Source organism: Oscarella lobularis, chromosome 7 (assembly GCF_947507565.1).
Source record: "Oscarella lobularis chromosome 7, ooOscLobu1.1, whole genome shotgun sequence".
In the NCBI taxonomy this organism is placed as follows: Eukaryota; Metazoa; Porifera; class Homoscleromorpha; order Homosclerophorida; family Oscarellidae; genus Oscarella; species Oscarella lobularis.
In genome coordinates, this window is record NC_089181.1 from 2,510,875 (window position 1) to 2,528,730 (window position 17,856).

The 17,856-nt window shown below is 49.9% G+C and overlaps 7 protein-coding genes across 14 annotated transcripts; 3 read left to right on the forward strand and 4 right to left on the reverse strand.

The window, feature by feature from the left end:
* On the reverse strand, positions 1 to 3,555 carry LOC136189531 (S1 RNA-binding domain-containing protein 1-like). The gene is made up of 12 exons (XM_065977524.1): positions 3,026 to 3,555; positions 2,853 to 2,970; positions 2,661 to 2,799; positions 2,510 to 2,606; positions 2,324 to 2,453; positions 2,138 to 2,261; positions 1,741 to 2,071; positions 1,576 to 1,683; positions 1,333 to 1,507; positions 760 to 1,271; positions 631 to 710; positions 1 to 569 (listed from the first exon to the last, which is right to left on the reverse strand). Exons 1-12 carry the CDS (start codon positions 3,217 to 3,219, stop codon positions 232 to 234), a joined length of 2,346 nt encoding a protein of 781 aa, XP_065833596.1. The 5' UTR covers positions 3,220 to 3,555; the 3' UTR covers positions 1 to 231.
* On the forward strand, positions 3,310 to 9,816 carry LOC136189538 (ATP-binding cassette sub-family B member 10, mitochondrial-like). Of its 4 annotated transcripts, XM_065977534.1 has the most exons (15): positions 3,310 to 3,627; positions 3,813 to 4,019; positions 4,079 to 4,281; positions 4,388 to 4,522; positions 4,803 to 4,873; positions 5,113 to 5,188; positions 5,238 to 5,373; positions 5,431 to 5,526; positions 5,599 to 6,063; positions 6,130 to 6,173; positions 6,222 to 6,256; positions 6,533 to 8,216; positions 8,463 to 8,607; positions 9,121 to 9,388; positions 9,441 to 9,816. In XM_065977534.1, the coding sequence occupies exons 1-12, from the start codon at positions 3,360 to 3,362 to the stop codon at positions 6,762 to 6,764; spliced, it is 1,968 nt and encodes a 655-aa protein (XP_065833606.1). In that variant the 5' UTR covers positions 3,310 to 3,359; the 3' UTR covers positions 6,765 to 8,216; positions 8,463 to 8,607; positions 9,121 to 9,388; positions 9,441 to 9,816. The 4 variants fall into 4 exon arrangements, with proteins under 4 accessions (XP_065833606.1, XP_065833605.1, XP_065833607.1 ...); XM_065977535.1 differs by lacking the exons at positions 9,121 to 9,388; positions 9,441 to 9,816 and adding an exon at positions 3,681 to 3,736 and having other exon boundaries at positions 3,487 to 3,627; positions 8,463 to 8,686; XM_065977533.1 differs by lacking the exons at positions 9,121 to 9,388; positions 9,441 to 9,816 and having other exon boundaries at positions 8,463 to 8,686.
* LOC136189561 (growth/differentiation factor 2-like) lies at positions 7,162 to 9,240 on the reverse strand. 3 transcript variants are annotated; one of them, XM_065977565.1, is made up of 3 exons: positions 8,730 to 9,240; positions 8,316 to 8,664; positions 7,162 to 8,179 (listed from the first exon to the last, which is right to left on the reverse strand). In XM_065977565.1, exons 2-3 carry the CDS (start codon positions 8,635 to 8,637, stop codon positions 7,428 to 7,430), a joined length of 1,074 nt encoding a protein of 357 aa, XP_065833637.1. In that variant the 5' UTR covers positions 8,638 to 8,664; positions 8,730 to 9,240; the 3' UTR covers positions 7,162 to 7,427. The 3 variants fall into 3 exon arrangements, with proteins under 3 accessions (XP_065833637.1, XP_065833634.1, XP_065833635.1); XM_065977562.1 differs by having other exon boundaries at positions 8,316 to 8,669; XM_065977563.1 differs by having other exon boundaries at positions 8,316 to 9,240.
* On the reverse strand, positions 9,322 to 10,883 carry LOC136189562 (uncharacterized). 2 transcript variants are annotated; one of them, XM_065977567.1, is made up of 5 exons: positions 10,516 to 10,883; positions 10,344 to 10,460; positions 10,039 to 10,276; positions 9,870 to 9,952; positions 9,322 to 9,652 (listed from the first exon to the last, which is right to left on the reverse strand). In XM_065977567.1, exons 1-5 carry the CDS (start codon positions 10,840 to 10,842, stop codon positions 9,491 to 9,493), a joined length of 927 nt encoding a protein of 308 aa, XP_065833639.1. In that variant the 5' UTR covers positions 10,843 to 10,883; the 3' UTR covers positions 9,322 to 9,490. The 2 variants fall into 2 exon arrangements, with proteins under 2 accessions (XP_065833639.1, XP_065833638.1); XM_065977566.1 differs by having other exon boundaries at positions 9,322 to 9,647; positions 10,516 to 10,882.
* On the forward strand, positions 10,716 to 13,861 carry LOC136189546 (WD repeat-containing protein 20-like). 2 transcript variants are annotated; one of them, XM_065977547.1, is made up of 5 exons: positions 10,716 to 11,151; positions 11,232 to 11,414; positions 11,752 to 12,861; positions 12,922 to 13,557; positions 13,609 to 13,861. In XM_065977547.1, the coding sequence occupies exons 1-4, from the start codon at positions 10,897 to 10,899 to the stop codon at positions 13,033 to 13,035; spliced, it is 1,662 nt and encodes a 553-aa protein (XP_065833619.1). In that variant the 5' UTR covers positions 10,716 to 10,896; the 3' UTR covers positions 13,036 to 13,557; positions 13,609 to 13,861. The 2 variants fall into 2 exon arrangements, with proteins under 2 accessions (XP_065833619.1, XP_065833620.1); XM_065977548.1 differs by having other exon boundaries at positions 13,614 to 13,861.
* On the reverse strand, positions 12,833 to 15,010 carry LOC136189548 (lysine-specific demethylase 8-like). Its single transcript, XM_065977551.1, has 3 exons — positions 14,036 to 15,010; positions 13,811 to 13,979; positions 12,833 to 13,752 (listed from the first exon to the last, which is right to left on the reverse strand). Exons 1-3 carry the CDS (start codon positions 14,989 to 14,991, stop codon positions 13,393 to 13,395), a joined length of 1,485 nt encoding a protein of 494 aa, XP_065833623.1. The 5' UTR covers positions 14,992 to 15,010; the 3' UTR covers positions 12,833 to 13,392.
* Positions 14,645 to 17,755, forward strand: LOC136189550 (serine/threonine-protein phosphatase 2A 56 kDa regulatory subunit epsilon isoform-like). Its single transcript, XM_065977553.1, has 13 exons — positions 14,645 to 15,213; positions 15,274 to 15,430; positions 15,756 to 15,952; positions 16,021 to 16,125; positions 16,188 to 16,280; positions 16,338 to 16,468; positions 16,530 to 16,589; positions 16,649 to 16,757; positions 16,812 to 16,865; positions 16,922 to 17,092; positions 17,144 to 17,271; positions 17,326 to 17,427; positions 17,486 to 17,755. Exons 1-13 carry the CDS (start codon positions 15,202 to 15,204, stop codon positions 17,625 to 17,627), a joined length of 1,461 nt encoding a protein of 486 aa, XP_065833625.1. The 5' UTR covers positions 14,645 to 15,201; the 3' UTR covers positions 17,628 to 17,755.
* Positions 17,756 to 17,856: the final 101 nt, after the last annotated feature.

Below are 17,856 nucleotides of genomic sequence, written 5' to 3' on the forward strand. Positions count from 1 at the left end.
AAATGCCCAACAGGTCTATTTTTTAATTGCCTAAACAATTTCCCTCATGCTGTCATCGCAAAACAAATAACCAGATCAATTGCAAAGAATTCGCTCACACCAAATAATTATCATTCTAAATCAGATGGGGCCTCAGAAAAAAAAAACCACGAAGCCATGATCGTCATCCTAAACATTAAGAAAGAACTGTTCGAATTTGAATTACCAAACTGTTCGAATTAAGTAAGCCAGCTAAGCCAATAGAAGACCGATGCGCTTTCGATCGAGTTCCACTTTATCCACTTCAACTCGAACTTGATCGCCGTAGTGAAGTTGGGCTCCTCGTAAGGAAGAAACGTGCACCAGGCCGGAGGTTTCGACTCCGACGTCGACAAAGACGCCAAACGACACGACGTTCGTCACTCGTCCCGTGAGAATGGCACCTCGTCGAAGATCTGCCATTGATAGGACGGATTTTCGAAATATTGGCTCATTGAAGTCGTCTCTCAAATCGCGAACGGGCCGACGAAACGCGTCGACTATCAGCTCAAGAGTCGGAACACCTATCTTCAAGTCGTCGGCAACGTTTCCTTTTGCATGCACAAGAAATGTCAGGAAAGAACAAAATCGCCAATCGAGAGAGATGCTTACGTAGAGATAGTCGACCGAGCTTCTGACGCAGAACCTCTTGCCCCAGCTGATCGACAGTGGCTCCAACCAGCTCCAAAAGCCTATAGAAATCACTGAAAGACTAAACGCTCGGTTATAACTATTACTTACTTCCTGGCGGCTTCATATGACTCCGGATGGATATTCGTCGCATCAAAAGGCTCCGGTAAGTCGTCGTTCTTTTTTCTTCTCTTTGATTCGGTGGAAACCTTCGCAGCGGCACCGGCTTTTCTTTTTCTCGATTTGCCGGCAGCGCGTTGTGGTACAAAATCGTCGTCGTCGTCATCGTCGTCATCGTCGTCTTTGATGAGACGAGGAGGAGAAGGAGGAGGAGGAGGAGGAGGAGGAAGAGGAACACTCGCCTGACTGATCCTAACGAATCCGGCGCACTGCTCAAACGTCTTCGCTCCAATTCCCTTCACTTTTCTCAATTGACTCCGATTGACAAACGCTCCGTTCTTCTCTCGATAATCGACGACGGCTTTGGCGCGAGTCGGCCCCATGCCGGCGACGTGTCGGAGCAGCGGAACGCTGCACGCGTTTAGATCGACGCCGACTAAGCTAACCGCGTCTTCGATGACGCCGGCAAGAGCATCGTCCAACATCTTCTTAGGCATGTCATGCTAGATCGAAACGGAACTATATAGATATAGGTTTCCTTTTGATGGAAGTCCGTGTGCTTGCCTGATACATGCCGATGCCGAGATGTTTGGGATCGATTTTTACCAGTTCAGCCAATGGGTCTTGAAGTCGTCTTGCAATCGAGACGGCGCTACGCAGATTCGGTTCCAGGTCGGGCATTTCCTCTTGAGCAATCGGCGAGACGCTGTACAACGATGCTCCCGATTCGTCAACAATACTTTGAGAGAGAGAGAAAAAAAAGAAAAAATGAATGCCATCGATTTTCTCGTCGTTATCTGTATATACCAGTATGACACTTCTCGATGCCACAGCGACTTTGATCTGATGACGTCAGAAACGATTTCTTGCGTCTCCCTCGATCCCTTGCCATTTCCAATCGCTAACAACTTACACCTGAAAACGGTGTATGCATCATATTTAATTAACCCTAGATGTCTAGATATTCATTACCTCTGCTCGTCAATTATGGCCCGTAGCTCTTCTTTTGCCCGGCGCTTTGGAATCAAAAGAAGATGTAGGACTGTTGTGAAAAGGATGCGTCCGGTGGAATCGACGGCGGCTACTTTGCACCCGTGTCGATAGCCCGGGTCGATGCCGAGTACGGTGGCCCCGCGAACGGGGGGAGTCAAGAGAACGCGCTTCAAATTTTCGATGAATACGGCCACTCCTTCGCGTTCGGCCGACTCCGTTGCATCGCGTCTCAATTCGCGAAGGACTTTGGGAATCATCAGTCTCGAATGAGCGTCAAGGAGAGATTTCTCGATTAGGGCGAATATTTCGGCTGGTCGCAAAAAGGAGTATCGCGATATTCGTCATCAAATTCTTTTTTTCTCCTCGCGTTTCATACCTGCGGCATCGTGTCTGATCCATTTTCGTTTTGCCCAGTCCAAATGCGCGGTCTCGTCCAACTTGGGAAGCACTAGTTTGACCGACAACACTTTCTGCTGCTCTCCTCTATTCAGAGCCAGAATCTAAAGGGGGGGAAAATGAAGAATACGCGTTAGCTGACATACAAACTCATCATCAATAATACTTGATGGGCTTTGAGAAATCGAAATGGAGAAGAGAATCTAAAATAGTCTTGGTATTTTCTATCAAATTCTTCTTTCTCTTCCTTGCTCGAGGACCGAGCAGAACTTTCTAGCATCACCGACCTTTCTGCTCTGAGCAAGAAGAAACGTTGACTCAACGCGTCAATTTTTCCAGCATTCTCCCATACAGTCGTTTCAGCCTTTCTCTCGTTGCAGCGTCCTTGGAAATGATGTCGGCAATAATATTCTTTAGAGCCGTCTCTACCGCCTTTACACTCTCCAAGCCTATGCGCCATAACATTTATAAAGCCCAGTTAGTAACTACTTTTTTAAAAAAACCTTTGCGAGACCCGTCCACTTGACTTTTCATATCGACAGACTTTTGCCTGTCGAGAACGAGTCTAGCTAAAGGCTCTATTCCGAGCTGACGCGCACGCTCGGCTAAACTCGTCTTTGCTCCCTTCTTGTATGGCGCGTACTAAAACACAGGAGTCAGTGTGGTGTAACCATCTCAATAAGACTTATGCATACCAACTCTTCGACATCTGCTAGAGTTCTGGCGTGTCGTATGCTTCTCTCTAATTCTGGAGTCAGTTTTTTGTCTTTCGTTAGTGTCTTTATGATGTTCTCCTGTTTAGCGAGTACAGAGCTGGAAAAGAGCTGGAAAATTTCGCCTGACTACTTCAATCGATTCGTTTTGGAACCTTAGTCGTTTGAACTGATTCTCGATGCTTCTGATTTGGTTCTCGTTCATCCCATTCGTTCTCTCGGCCCTGTATCTCGTAATGAACGCTACGGTGTAGTCGTTCTGCAGCATTTCGATGACATTGCGCGTTGGATTCAAGGGAAGACGAAGGTTTTCCGCTGCGACGCGAACCGGATCAAACGCTTCGGTCATGACGATGCCTTCAGCGCCTTTTTATTTGCTGCAGGAGCGAGTAGTAGTAAGGAGACGACATTTCCTGCCTCGCGGATGTACGGGTGTCGAGCTCAAGCCGATGCCCGTATAGAAACAGACGAATATTCGCCGAATTGAGCATGCTAGGAAGTATCTGGGGAGTCAGAAAGCGCTTCGTCTTCACGGCGTCAAAATTGACTCAGTTTGAGGTGCCTTCGCGCCGCCTTTTCTACGGTTTTCGTTCGATTGGAAGAGAAACGACAAGATTCTTCCAAGGAAATCCAATTCGACAGAAAGCAATTGTAATAGGAAGACGTCTTAGTACAGAATCGCAGCCGAAAACGACAATTTTGTCCGAACTTCGACGTCTATTGGCACTAACGAGATCGGAATCGAGGCAATTAGCGTGTACGTCACTAACGACTTTGGATAAAGTAAAACGGCGCTAAATATAAACGCAGAGAGCGCCAGCTAAACCAACTAACTAACGAACGAACTATTAAGCTGATGAACAAACGTACTAGTACAGTACATATGCTCGAGGCGTCAATTATTATTATTAATTGATTTCTAATAATTTTCTTCTTTATCAGCTGCTGTCGGTCTTCTTTTCGTTTCATCAGCCGTCACAATGTCGGTTCCCTTTTGCATGGGTCGAGTGGTGGATGCAATCAACGTGTCGGATCACGAGCGCGATCAAATGCGCTTGAATCTCACGCGCCTGTGCCAGGTCTTTGGCGTGATTTTCTGCATTGGCGCGGCGGCCAATTGCGGTCGCATCTATCTCACTCAGACGTCGGGTAAGCCACGGAAAGTCAGCCAGCCCGGAATTCCATTGTGACGTCTCTCCTAATGGCAGGTCAACGAATTATCAAACGGTTGCGAGACAAACTGTTTGGCGCCATCGTGTCGCAGGAAATTGCTTTCTTCGATCGAACTCGAACCGGTGAACTTATCAATCGCTTGTCGACGGACACGACTCTCGTGGGCAAAGCATTGACCGAGAATCTCTCGGGCGGTCTACGGTCCCTAATCCAAGCTGGAGCCGGCGTTTCAATGATGGTGTGTGTGTGTGTGTGTGTGTGTGTGTAGAATAGGGGAGCTCCCCGGGGGGCGGGGAGGGGGGGGGGGGGGGGGGGGGAAACGTTCAAAATTTGTTTCACGATAGTTCTATTTGTCGAGTGGGTTAGCGATGGTGGTGCTGGGCATTGTGCCGCCAATTGCCGTTTTGGCGGTCGTGTACGGACGCTTTATGCGTTCAATTACGAGAAAAGTGCAGGACGCTTTGGCTGTGTCAACAGAGGTAAGCGACGTAGGGAGGGGGAGGGGGGTAGACAAATTGACCAGCTGTGTTGCGCCGCCTCTGGCGTATTGCTACTGCCACTGGGGCTGCGCAATGGGGATAAATTTCATCTGACTAATTCTATTAATTGATATGCGTGTACTTGGTCGTCGCCTAAGGGCTGCTTTTTGCCTTGGGGCTGCACTTTTCCCTACGTATACACGATCACTTTCGATCCATTAGAGACAGCGCGCTCGCCGAACGTGATTCCGTGATTCAATCATTCAATTTTCGCCATTAGGTTGCCGAGGAAAAATTATCGAGTATTCGAACCGTACGCGCTCTGGGAGTCGAAGCGAAAGAAAGACAAAGGTAATACAAGATATTTATTCTGTGTCTCTCTTTGCGGTCCGGGGGAAAGTACTTGAGTTACATACATGTACAGTGGGTAGGGCCAGAGCAGATCGGTATGGGAACCCCCGCACGCTTTTTCTTGTAACGCACGGGGTGTCACAATCGTTCTGATAAGCGACGCAGTGGGGTTCGCGCTAACGCACTGTTTTGTTTGGTTTCCTGTGTGGCGGGGCGTAATTAGAGTCGCCGGGGTGTAGATACGGCACGCGTGTCCATCATGTTCTTCAACTGGCCAATAAGGAAGCCCTCGCTCGCGCCGTCTTTTTTGGCTTTGTAAGGAGGAAGAGGAATAGTCGACTCGCGATTGTCGGCTTCTTTCTAGACCGGGCTGACGGGAAACGTCGTCGTATTGTCCGTTCTATATAAGGGCGGGCTAATGATGGAAGCGAGCGATCTGTCTGTCGGCGATTTGACGTCATTTTTGCTCTACACGGGCTGGGTGGGCTTCTCAATTGGAGGTACGGCACCATATTCTCGCCTCCAGTCAAGATTCAATAGTTCATATTTTTTTAAAGGTCTCTCCTCCTTTTATACCGAATTGATGAAAGGTCTCGGAGCCAGCACGAGACTATGGCAACTGATTGATCGCGTTCCGACTATACCCCTCCAAGGTAGAGAACGGCTAAGAAAACTAAAGAAAACGTATATACACGGCTTCCTTTCCCCTCCTTTCCTAAAAAAAGACGAAGCGCGTCCAGGGCCCGAACCCCTCGTCGGAAACATTGATTTCACCGACGTCTCATTCGCCTATCCGACCCGTCGCGATGCTCCCGTTCTCGCTAATCTTTCCCTCTCCGTACCGTCCGGATCGGTGACGGCAATCGTCGGCGCGAGCGGCTCCGGCAAGAGCACGCTCGCCGCGCTTCTTCTCCGTTTCTACGACGTCGACGCCGGCGCGATTGCGATCGACGGCGTCGACGTGCGGGACGTCGATCCCGCCTTCGTTCGTCGTCACGTCGGCGTCGTCGCGCAAGAACCCGTTCTCTTTTCGACGAGCATCGCGGAGAACATCGCGTACGGCAGCGCCGTCGCTCCGGACGACGTCGCTATTCGCGAGGCAGCCGATAAGGCGAACGCGATCGCTTTCATCGAATCGTTTCCCGACGGTTTTGAGACGACGGTCGGGGAGAGGGGACAGAGTCTGTCAGGTTGGGAAAAGTCAGATGTGTGCTGCGTATGCATGTGCTCATTTCTTTCTCGTCTGTCTCATTAAGGCGGTCAAAGGCAGCGGATTGCTATTGCTAGGGCTTTAGTGAAGGTCAGTAAATGACATTTTTTATTCATTTTTGTCATCCATTCTGTTAAGAATCCAAAAATACTTATTCTTGACGAAGCGACCAGGTAAGAATAACAGTTTGATGCATTGCGCATTTACAGTGTTGGAGGGGGGGGGGGGGGGGAGGAAGCGATCCCAGCCGCATCCCATCGCGTGCCTCTCACAATGGGAACTTCGTGCCATACTCTAAAAACACGTGGATAATTGATTAATGCGCGGGGAGAGAGAGAGAGGGGGGTACTGTTTTCTTACGTCAAGTCGCCCCTTTGTTGTAGTCGGCGTCATGCACTGTTCTCTCGCGCACACTTACTTATTGTTATTTTGTTCGCGTGCACCTGCAGTGCATTAGATGCCGAAAGTGAGCACGCAGTTCAAGAAGCACTTCAACGGCTCATGACGGGACGCACCGTCTTGACGATCGCCCATCGACTTTCGACGATCAAGAATGCTCATCAGATTGCCGTGCTCGACGGCGGCCGAGTCGCCGAATTGGGAACGTACGACCAATTGGTCGCCAAGCGCGACGGCATTTTTCGCCGACTCGTCGATCGTCAGACGATCGTTGCTAGGTGAGATCGAGGGAAATGAGAGGGTATGCATATATGGATTTTGTGGCTGGTTTGAAATGAGAGCTCAAGCCACCCAACCCGTACGGGGGTAACCGCACTTTCATTTGACAAGCCTCGCATTTAGCATAAATCTTAAATTCATTTCGCTTCTACGTCGTTCGTCCTGTCGGCAGCAGCAAATGCAATAGAACGGACGGACGCGGGACGAAATAGAACGGAGGGGGGGATGTGGGACGACATTTCGCCGTCCAATAAGTTGATCATTAGATTCCCGTTCCTCTAACGAAATTTGCAAGTCCATCTTCAGGGTGGACCACTAATTAACGGGAAGCCGGTGGATGAACGAGAAAGGTTCCCTTCCCTCCCTCGTTTCTTTCTACTACTTCTCGTGACAACAAATGCCAACTTCAAAATAAGCCTGTCTTATACTTTAAATCCAAAAGCGTACGTACCAAGCGAAAGTCATATGATCGTTTCTTAGATGTATAGTAGCGCTCATCCTTAGCATTACCTGTCAACGTAATAAAATACCCCGAGGAGAAGAACAACTAAACCGTTTCTTCTCCCTACGTAGTAACTTTCGGCAAACTAGGGGGAGAGGGGAAAGAGAGTAGGAGGAGACACCGTCAGTGAAGTTGATGTGCATGGGGGAGGGAGAAGAGTTTTTTTATCGGCAGCCGCAATGCTGCACTATCATCTGTTTGAACGTTTTGAGTTTGGACACTTTGCCCTTCTCGGCGACCAAGACGGCGAGCGAGTCATAGCGTCCGACGGCGACGCAGACGGGCGAGCCGAACATCACCTCTGCTCCTTTGATTCGCATGAGCGCAACGACCGTCGCGTGCGCGTGGAAATTGTCGTAGGGTCCGCGAATTGGGCACGAGCCTTGACACACTCCCGCGCTGTAGCTGCCCGGCGCTAATATCCATTCCTTCCATCCGAGCCGATTGAAGTTGATCGTCATCGGCCGTAGGGTGCAAGTGGCGTTGCGATTGCTCGTGCTACGACGTCGTAGTCGTCGTTTTTTCGGTAACGAAGGAGGCGATAGAGGCTCTCCCGTCACAGTCGACGAAACGAGAAGAAACGGCGGCTCCTCTTCTGCTGCCTCAATCGTACAATTGCGGATCGTCAAATTCAAATGCAGCATTTCCGTCGAAAAGTCGCCGACGCCGACGCCGACGCCGTCGCCGACGACGCCGAATTCAATCCAATTCTCTCGACCACGAGTTCGAGGTGAGATTCTATTCGTGCGTAAATCTAACCGCTCGCGCGTCGGATTCACTTCCACGTTGCACCCGTCACGACCGCCGCCTGTTGTCGTATGCACGCGCAACCACGCATCCGTGATTATACGACCTTCCGTCTTCACATCGAACGACAGATGGTAAGCGCCCTCTTCGCCGTTTCGTCTCGCCCAGCCTACGGTAAATGAGGGAGGGGAAAGAGAAAAGCGCAGGTGAGCAAGAGCTCCGATTGCGTCAAAAGGAGGGGCGCAATCGATCGATCGAGTCAAGATCGCGCCTATACACGCTCGATGACGCGATCGCGAACTTACGTTGAGCAGACACACTCCAAATTTCGGCGTCGTCGTGCCGCAAGGGCGATTGGGAAGCTAATCCGTTTTGGTAGTCCATATGGTCTCGATACAATTGAAGCATATAATCACGATTTGCTGCGCTCACGATATCCTCCTTCTCCGTAGGTGGCTCAGCGAAGCCACGGCCGCCGCCGTCGCCGAGCATGTTTAGAAACCGCAGTGCCAGTTCCTTTTCTTCGGTGCTACGCAATGCGAACGGTTTTTCCCTCGTAGCGGATGCGACGACGACGACGAAAACGACGACTCGGAGGTAAACGAACAGCGCTTTTCTTCCGCACATCCCGTCCTTTGAGTCGTAGAGCGATTTCTAAACTAATTGTTGCAATCAACTGTCTGATAAAAAACCATTATGCACAGGCGCGAACAACTAACCAGTGTGTGCGTGTGACACGGAGTCGAGATCGTATCCCTGACTCGGCGATGAAGCGTCCTGTAGCGGTACCGAGCAGGAAATAAATAGAAGAATGCATGCCATCTACATTTAGCTCGTTTTGTTGACCGTATGATCTTGAGAGGACAGTGTCGTAATCATTAGTTATTTGCACGTGACGTGCTCCGCCCAGTCCAGCAGGTCGGTCATGTTCTCGAGGAGAGGAAGCCGTTCGTCGATCGCCGACGGTAGCACGCGTCGCGCATCAGTCGTCTACTTGCCTGATCAATCAGCGGCTCGTGCGTGCAATATCGTCACATAAAGCTGTTTCCCCGGGGGAGGGAGGAGGGAGTAATCGATTAGACGTTGATGGGCCTCTTTTCTCCCGGCCAGAGTCGAGGAATTCTATAGGGTGGTCTGGAAACAGGAGAAGTTCGGCCCCCTCCCAGCGATCATGAATGCCTGTCGCGACGAAGAGCAGAAAAGCTAACAAAGAAGCACGCGTACGTGCGTAGATGCGTGGGGCGCGCGGGCCAGATGCCCTACGTCCGAGTCCGGTTTCGATATCGTCCGGCGCGAGAGCGCCCACGCGAGCGGCAAGCGAAGGGAGAGATCTATTTGTTTGCACAATGTGTTGCTAAAACAGGTGCAATATGTTGAGGTTCGCTCGCGTTATTGGTTCCTAAACGCTAGCTAATATCCATTATGGTCAGTGCGAGCTCAAAATCGATTTCGTCAACCACCTTGCGCCGTTCGTCGTCCGTCATTCGTCGACGCCGCCGATCTGCGACGTCGTCGTCGTCGTCGTCGTCGTCATCGTCGTCGTCGTCGTGACGACCGAGAATCCCCGATTCGCCGACGAGAAAATCGAACGACATCCACATGCCGTTCCAAGTCCGGTATCGGCCCCAATGGTCCGTCTTTTCTTTCCAAGAAAGGCGAAGAGAAAAGAAAAGAAAACATTATATTGGTTCCGGTTGACCCGGACGTAGGAAGGGAAAGTTATAATGTGCAGCGCGATTCCGCGTAGCCGGCGCATTTCGTTCCTCACAAGGAAGTTATGACTAAGAGCGATAATTTCCAAATGGATCTCTGCTTCTTGTACGAGTTTTCCCAATTTAGAAAATTAGAAGACCACTCACCGTTAGGAGACGATCAACCTTGATTTCGTCTTCGCCATTTAGAGAACGATCCGCTGGGGGCAAGTTCTTTAGCTGCCGAACGGCTAAAAGACGAGACATCGAATGAAATGAATATTCGAATGAATCACGTCTGACGGAGAATCATGCATTGACATGCAACGTCACTTGCCCGCTATCGATTCAATGTCTTCGTCGTAGTCGTAGTCGTCGCCGTCATTGTCGTCGCTTAGTGAGTGACGGAGACTCCAATCTTGCACGGCGGAGCAAAACGCGACGATTCGACGAGCCAACGCCGCGTAATAAGCCGATTGAAAGTGAACGCGAAACAGAGATATTTCGCGAGTTTTTCGACACACGGACATGAAATCGCACCACGGAAGCCGACAAATTCCCATCTCCCCTTGAATCTACGGGTGCACGGGTACACACGGTCACTACTAGTTAGTTGTGCGTACGTATTTATACACTCTACACCTGCGCCATGTATCGTCGAGGGATTCCGTGTGGCGGATGCTTTTCCGCCGTATAGTTACGAAATACGGGTGCTTTGTATTCTACCAAGCCAACGACGTCGCCATTGGCGTCCAAAACCTGCGCGCGCCATTGATCTAGGGCCACGTGGGCGTGTTGCGAGCCCGCGGCTTACTTTTCCGTCCGGGCTACAGCCGGAAAGACCGTGCAGAACGTCGTCTTCGGCCGGAAGGCAAAAACCGGCCGATCGCGTCGTGCGACCCGTTAAGAGACGATACATTTCGTCGATGATCGGCTCGGTCTCGATGCCGTGTCGCGTGAATTCGTTGCTCCACGTCCGTAGCGGCGAATATTCGCCTTTCGATACAGTGCAAGCGAGGAAGTACTCGAATGCTTTGCCGGATCCGAGCCCGACGGCGTCGGCAAAACGTGACGCCGTCACAATAACTTTTCGCCGCCATCGATGCCAGTTTTCCGTCCTTTGCGGAACGCAAATCTCCATTTAGACGATTGACATTGCTCCCCGTATGTTCTTTCTGACCGTCCCGTATCTTCAATGGCCGCCGGTCATTTCGGCAAAACGAGCGACATCAAGACTCAATTCACGGTGCGAGACGGCACCTACCGTCAAGCTAGTCGACCGTCGTTTGATCGAATTCCTCGATCGCCGTCGAATGCGCTTCGAATTCCGCCAATTCGCGCTTCGTTTCTCAATCTGAAGGGAGCGGCGTCTTCGTCGAGCGTTCAGGAGCGCATTCTTTTCAACATCGGTCGCGATCTTTTCTTCTATCCCTTCCCAGGTCTCGACAAGGTAAAAAAAGGAGCGCATTCTCGCGAAATTTCGTTGGCACCTCTTTCAAAATTCTTTCTCTTTCGAATTCTCGCGTACAGCAGGTGGACGTGACTCGTCCGCTGGACAAGCGCGTCTACAAGGGCACGTATCCGACGTGCCACGACTTCAATCTGATGACGCGCAGCTGGGAAAGTGTCCAATTGATTATCGGATTCTCAACGGGACCTGTCCAGCTGATGAATCCTATCAGAAGAGAAGTGCTGCGATTGTTCAACGAACAGGTACACGCACGCTGTCACGTCACCGAAATTGAATAGAATACGCCGCGCGAAGTAGTAGGAAGACATACGAATGTAATATTCAAATTAAAAATTAGCGAACGAAAGTGGGGGCTTTCATGCATCTTTATTTCTTTAAAAAGAATGAACAATGAATAGGGATTAGAGGAAGTGTGAACAGCTGACTAACCCTAGAACTACTTCCAACCGCAAGGCTGACTCTAGAGAATTATGTGGGAAGCGAATGAATGGGTAGAGCAATCCTGTACACTTCCGCCAAAAGACACCATCTCATTTCTTTATATTATTGTTCCTATTCAATTATCTCTCCTTTTACCAGACTCTGATTGATAAGACCCAGGCGATGTGCATCAAGTGGGTTCAGTCAACGGAAGCGGAATTTCTCGTCGCCCATCGAAGCGGCTACATGTATCTCTACAACGCCGAGCTTCCCTGCTCGAGTCACCCGCCTCATTACGCCGTGACGAAACAATCCGGCGACGTCATCGTCAGTCACAACAAGAGCAAGGGAAAGAATCCGGTATGTCGATGGCGAATCAGTCAAACCGGCATCAATCAATTCGAATTCTCGCCCAATCTGAAACTCGTCGCATTCGCAAGTCAGGACGGTTTTCTGCGCGTCGTCAACTACGAAACGTACGAGGTCGTCGGACAGATGAAAATGTACTTTGGAGGTCTTCTGTGTCTCGCGTGGAGCCCGGACGGACTCTACATCGCCGTCGGCGGCGAAATGGACGTCATCGTCATTTGGTCCGTCGTCGATCGGCAGCCCGTCGCCCAAGGCGAGGCGCATCGATCGTGGGTAAACGTCATTCGATTTGATTCGTATTTATACGGGCACGCGGGCCGACGATTGAGCGTTTGGAATGATGACGGCGGCGGCGGCGGCGGTGGCGGCGGCGGCAGCGGCGACGAGGACAGAGACGAGGGGGATGAGGAAGAGGCCGTTAATCACGACGGACTTCTTCAGCCGGTGAAATATCGTCTTGGAAGCGTGGGACAGGACGCTCATCTCGTACTGTGGGATCTATTTGAGGAGGACTTGATCAGCGGCGGCGTTTCATCAAAATCTCGATCTCTCCTTCGAGCCGCTCGCCAATTATCATTGCATGGACGATCTTTTCGCACTCCCACCACCGTCGCCGCCGCCGCCGTCGCGAATCATATTGAAGCCGGAAACGAGGAACTGACGGTGACGGCGACGGCGGATAGTAGTAGTAGCAATAGGGTAGACGGGGAGGACGGCAGTGATAGTAGTGGTCTCGTCACTTTGACGGCATCTGTGATGCAGGAGTTGAATGCTGTTTCGCCGTTGGTGAACAAGCGCGTGTCGTCGGACTACGTGACCGACCTGATATTTAGAGAAGAGTGCGCGGTGATTGTTTCGCAGGACGGAGCAATTCGCTTTTGGGCCAGACCAAAGTGCACGGTTCGCTTGCAACGTCAATTTCCTTTCCCTTTCCTAGAACCTTTGTCTTTGTTTTTATAGGATTCAATTGACGCTGCTAGTGACGAAGGAAAGCAGCAAGATCAACCGAGGACTTTAGCTGAGCAGGCCGGTTCCAATGGTCGCGATGATTCGCCGCCAGGTACTGTTGTATAGGAAAGTTTCTATGCTGATTACGAGCTCCAGATAGGAGTTTTTTAGGAGGCTTGGGTATGAGGAGTAGGATTAGTATTAGGTTTGTAGAAAAAAAAACTACAGTCGCGCCTGAGCTTGGCCCATTTTGTTGAGTAACCAGACTTTTCATACATTTTGAGTACAATGGCTGCAATGAACTTGGTCGGTTAATCCGGCAACTGTTGAATTTATTGTACTTCAGGCGCGACTGTATCAGTTTTGTTGCGTTGTAAAATATATTTATGATTTGTTGGTCCCGCAATTCCCCCCAACCAATAAGAAAAGAGACATTCACGCCGCCTGATCTGGGTACAAATATCCAATCAAAACGTTACTTCGCTATAGTGTATAAAATTCGTTTACACAAGTGGAAATGTCGCGCAGCAATTGCCCAACTAATTCCGGGCTTGCTACAGTTGCTGCTAAGCTTTCAACGTAGTTGCCCAGCCACAATTCTCTTGTGTCGTTGGGAAGATTTGCCAGATGTTTAACGACCGTCACAACGTAAGTCTTCGTATCTCTTTGCAATTCCAATTCGCGAATTGAGCTCTTCAGTTTAGCGTACTGCGCGCACAAGTCGTCAGACGATTTCCATGGCCACGAGACGTCGGGGACGGACGGCAGAACTCTGTCCTTCATCAGGTTTTCGTATCGACTCCGATAGAGAGCCAGAATAAAGTCAGAAGAGGATTCAATTAACTGAAAAGGACAAAGCCTGGGTTTGATCATATCTCGCTTGTCTGCCTGTCGCGCTTACGTTTTGTGCAGCAGCCTTTCGAATGACTGCAATAACTGTTTGCATGGCGGCGAGAGCCTTGAACGCTCCTGCTTGCCCGTCAAAACGAGAAAGAGCCGGATTCGTCGTCTCGTAAATCCGCTGCATTTCCAACGACTGGGCAGAGTCCGTCCAGACGTTAACGGCAATACTAAAGAAGAATAACTTCAAAGCGACATCTCACAATCCTAGCTGTCTCTATTCAACCTGGCGCTGATTGACTCGACGTGATGAAACCAAAGAGGAGGCATATACAAAACGTCACCGGGCTCCAAAACGACTTCCACAGCATTGGCACGCGTAACCAATGGAAACCGACTCAAATCGGGATCGCTAAGATTAACCTGGCACTGAGCGTGACTCGGATGCAGGAAGGGATAGGGATAGAGACGAGACCATTGCGACGGTCTGAAGAGAGTGAATCGTTTTTTCCCATATAGCTGGGTATAGAAATTATGATAGCCATCGTAATGGCAATGAGCTATGACTCCTGCCTGACCCATCCACACGTTCACAGACGCCAGTTCGGGATTCAAGGTCAAGAATTCGTCCATGGGCATGACGTCGTCAATAGCCCAATTGCCCAGCTTTTCAATTTCGCCACTAAAGTACACGTGCTTCGAATTGGGCCCGGCCGTTAATTTGTGAAAAAAATCGACGCTCGTCATTGTTGCATTCGTTTCGTAGGCGTTTGAACGCGTGGCCAGGTGTGCTAGCGGTCTCGTTACGTCATAATACGGGCCGAACCAGCGGTTGCGATTTACGTAGATGCCCGTAAGACGGAGAAGCCGATTTCTAAGGTACGAGGGGTTCCAGAGCGATCGAGCCGGCCAATCGTCGACAAAAGTATTTCTCAAAACGATCGGCTCTCCCTTTTGGGCAACGAAATCGGCGAACGGCTTATACTTCGGCCAGCGGAGTATTTCCACCGATTTTTCGACTTTGAAAGCAGTCGAACGGTCGGAAGTGCTACGTCTGAACGGCTCGTGCGTTTTCGTATAGAGAATGAAAAGCGCGCAGCCGAAAACGGCGAAGAAAAATACGACGTAGAAACTTATTCGATTTGGAGAGATCTCGTTTTCTATCTTTAGACTTTTGCTCTCATGGCATTCCTTCCTATTTCGTCGTGTCGCCGCAGCATCCTTCCTCTTTGCGAGAGGCATTGATTCGCATACGGGCCGAATGTCTTTTGACGGGCTTTTCACGTCATGGATCGTGTGAAAACGTCAGAGGATATCCTTTCCCTTACGTCACTGACGTCACGTAGCATCTGTTATCCGGGTAACGTTATTAGTCTCGGCACACATTTTCGCGTCTGGGAAAAGAAACAAAGCGACATCCTAGCGAAGCAGTTCGTTTTTTAGTTGTCCGCGATGGCATCAGAGGTAAAGAGAAGTAATGAGACCTTGACAGCACTTCCCGGACTTCGTTCTCCTTCGCTTTAGCGCAACGTCAGACCGACGAGTGCCGATCAGGTCAACTTGCGACTGAAAGACGGCATCCCGCAGCGCATCAAAGCCCAACGCGCGAGCGGCCACGGATCGGCGCTTTTTCAAGGACAGCAAAGCGGCGAAAAACTCGAAGAGCTCGCATTGCTCAAAGGTTAGACCCCTCCCCTTCCCCCTAGCACAACGCGACATACATAGCACGAGCCCAGGTGTCACCATTCGCTGCAAGGCGGCTGTCACTGCACGCACGCATTAACGACGTCAAAGCGAAAGCGTCTTTTTCCGCGTACGCGTGGGGCGCGTGGGAGTATTCAATCGACACACCTACTGTACGTCGGATTTTTGCGCGCATTTTTGCCACCAGAAACGAGCAGCGAATAGTTTTTTTTACGAGGGCGTGTAGACGGTGTGTTTGGGTTCCGGTTCCTAGGCTTCTCGCGTCAAGTGCGCATGTTCGATGTCGGGTTTTTTTTTTTCAGAAACGCCGCTAGGCGATCGGCACGAGTTGTTCGTGAAAAAAGTGCGCCAGTGTCGTCGTCTATTCGACTTTCAGAATGTGCTCGTCGACTTGCGCGAGAAGGAAATCAAGCGCGCCTGCCTGACTGAATTAATTGAATACGTTACGCACGGCCGCGGAATCATCACCGAACCTATCTACGCAGAAATAATCGGAATGGTGAATTTCACTTTTTATGACGTAGAGAGGCAGTGGAATTACTAATTAATTTATTATTTTCCCCAAAGGTTGGCATAAACATTTTTCGTTCGCTTCCGCCGAACGATCGTCAGAATGATTATGACCCAGATGAAGACGAGCCGTTGCTCGAAGAAGCTTGGCCGCACATGCAGGTACATATAGAGCTGGCTCCGCACTTTTTTTCTCATTTCTCCTTCCTGGTGGGCACGTGCAGCTCGTGTACGAATTTTTCCTGCGATTTCTCGAATCGCCCGACTTTCAGCCGGCAGTCGCGAAGAAGCATTTGACGCAAAGGTTTTTGCTTCGAGTGAGTTTTTATGGGTTTTTGTCTTCGCAACGTAACTCGGATAACCCCTCCGCCCAGCTTCTCGAACTGTACGACAGCGAGGATCCGCGCGAACGCGATTTTCTCAAAACAATTTTGCATCGAGTCTATGGCAAATGTCTTTACATACGATCGTACGCGCGCAAGCAAATGAAGCACATATTTTTGAGGTAAGAATTCGGCTGCAATTACGAAATGGGACCCCCTTCCCCAACCCTCGTCGTCTTGCAGATTCGTATACGAGTCGGGGGGCTTCAACGGGCTCGCCGAACTGCTGGAGATTCTCGGAAGGTGAGTTTAATTAACGCGAAAAAATTACATTCGCGCGCATAAAATGAATTAAAATTTAGCATCATAAACGGATTTGCAGTACCGCTAAAGGAAGAACACAAGCAGACCCTATTCAAAGTTCTCATTCCTCTTCATAAGCCCCCCACGTTGGTACGCTATCATCCTCAGGTAATCACTCTATAGTCAATAGAATTAGATGGTTAGGCAAATATTTTTTTTCAGCTGACCTACTGCGTGGTGCAGTTCATCGACAAAGACGACGCATTGGCTCGTCCTGTGCGTGAATTCCATTGATTTCCTTCTCGAGTCCTTGATCAGTTTTTTCCACCCAGGTCATAATGGGTCTAATCAAATATTGGCCCAAGGTGAACAGTGGCAAGGAGGTGCTATTTCTTAACGAGCTCGAGGAGATTTTGGATGTGATGAAGCCGAATGATTTCAGCGCGGTGCAGGAAGCGCTCTTCAAACAACTGGCACGTTGCGTTTCCAGTGCTCACTTCCAGGTCAACACACGCCCACGTGACTAATTATGACTATGATTTCCCTCGCCGCAGGTCGCTGAACGCGCTCTTCTCTTCTGGAGAAACGAGTATCTGATTCGATTGATCGAGGAAAATTTGGAAGTCATTTTGCCTATCATGTTCAAGGCTTTGTATCAAATATCGAAGAATCATTGGAATAAGTGAGGGGCGAGGGAGGACATGCATAGATCTTTGGTGGATATTTTTCTATGAAGGAGCATTGTTTCCTTGGTTTACGACGTTCTCAAGTCATTTACAAAAATGAATGAACCACTGTTTGAACGTTTGACTGCATCCTATAAAGCCGATTGTCAGAAGTGAGTTAGAGGGGGGGTGGAGGTGGGTGTTACCGCTCTCTCACCATATTTGTTCTAGGGAACAAAAGAAGGAACGTGAGAGACAAAAGTTGTGGCACGGAATCGAGCAACTCGGTCAGAAGCGATTGAATTCCCTGAGAGAGGCGTCGAGCAGCTCCGAATCGTCGTGCATATCGCGCAGCTCCATAACCGACGTTTAGCGGACAATTAAATTTGAGAAGAGGCAGAAGAATTTCACTAGATTACGTACTACTATTATTAGTCGCGCAGAGAAATGCTATTTACGTAGAGACTATTTAGGAGAGAGAATAGCGATGTGAAACGGAAAGTCTCTCGTTCCGTTGCATACAGTGTGCATTCTTTCTTATCCGGGAACGCGCGAAGCTGGACGAACGCCTATTGGTCGTCGATCGTCATGCCACTCAATTA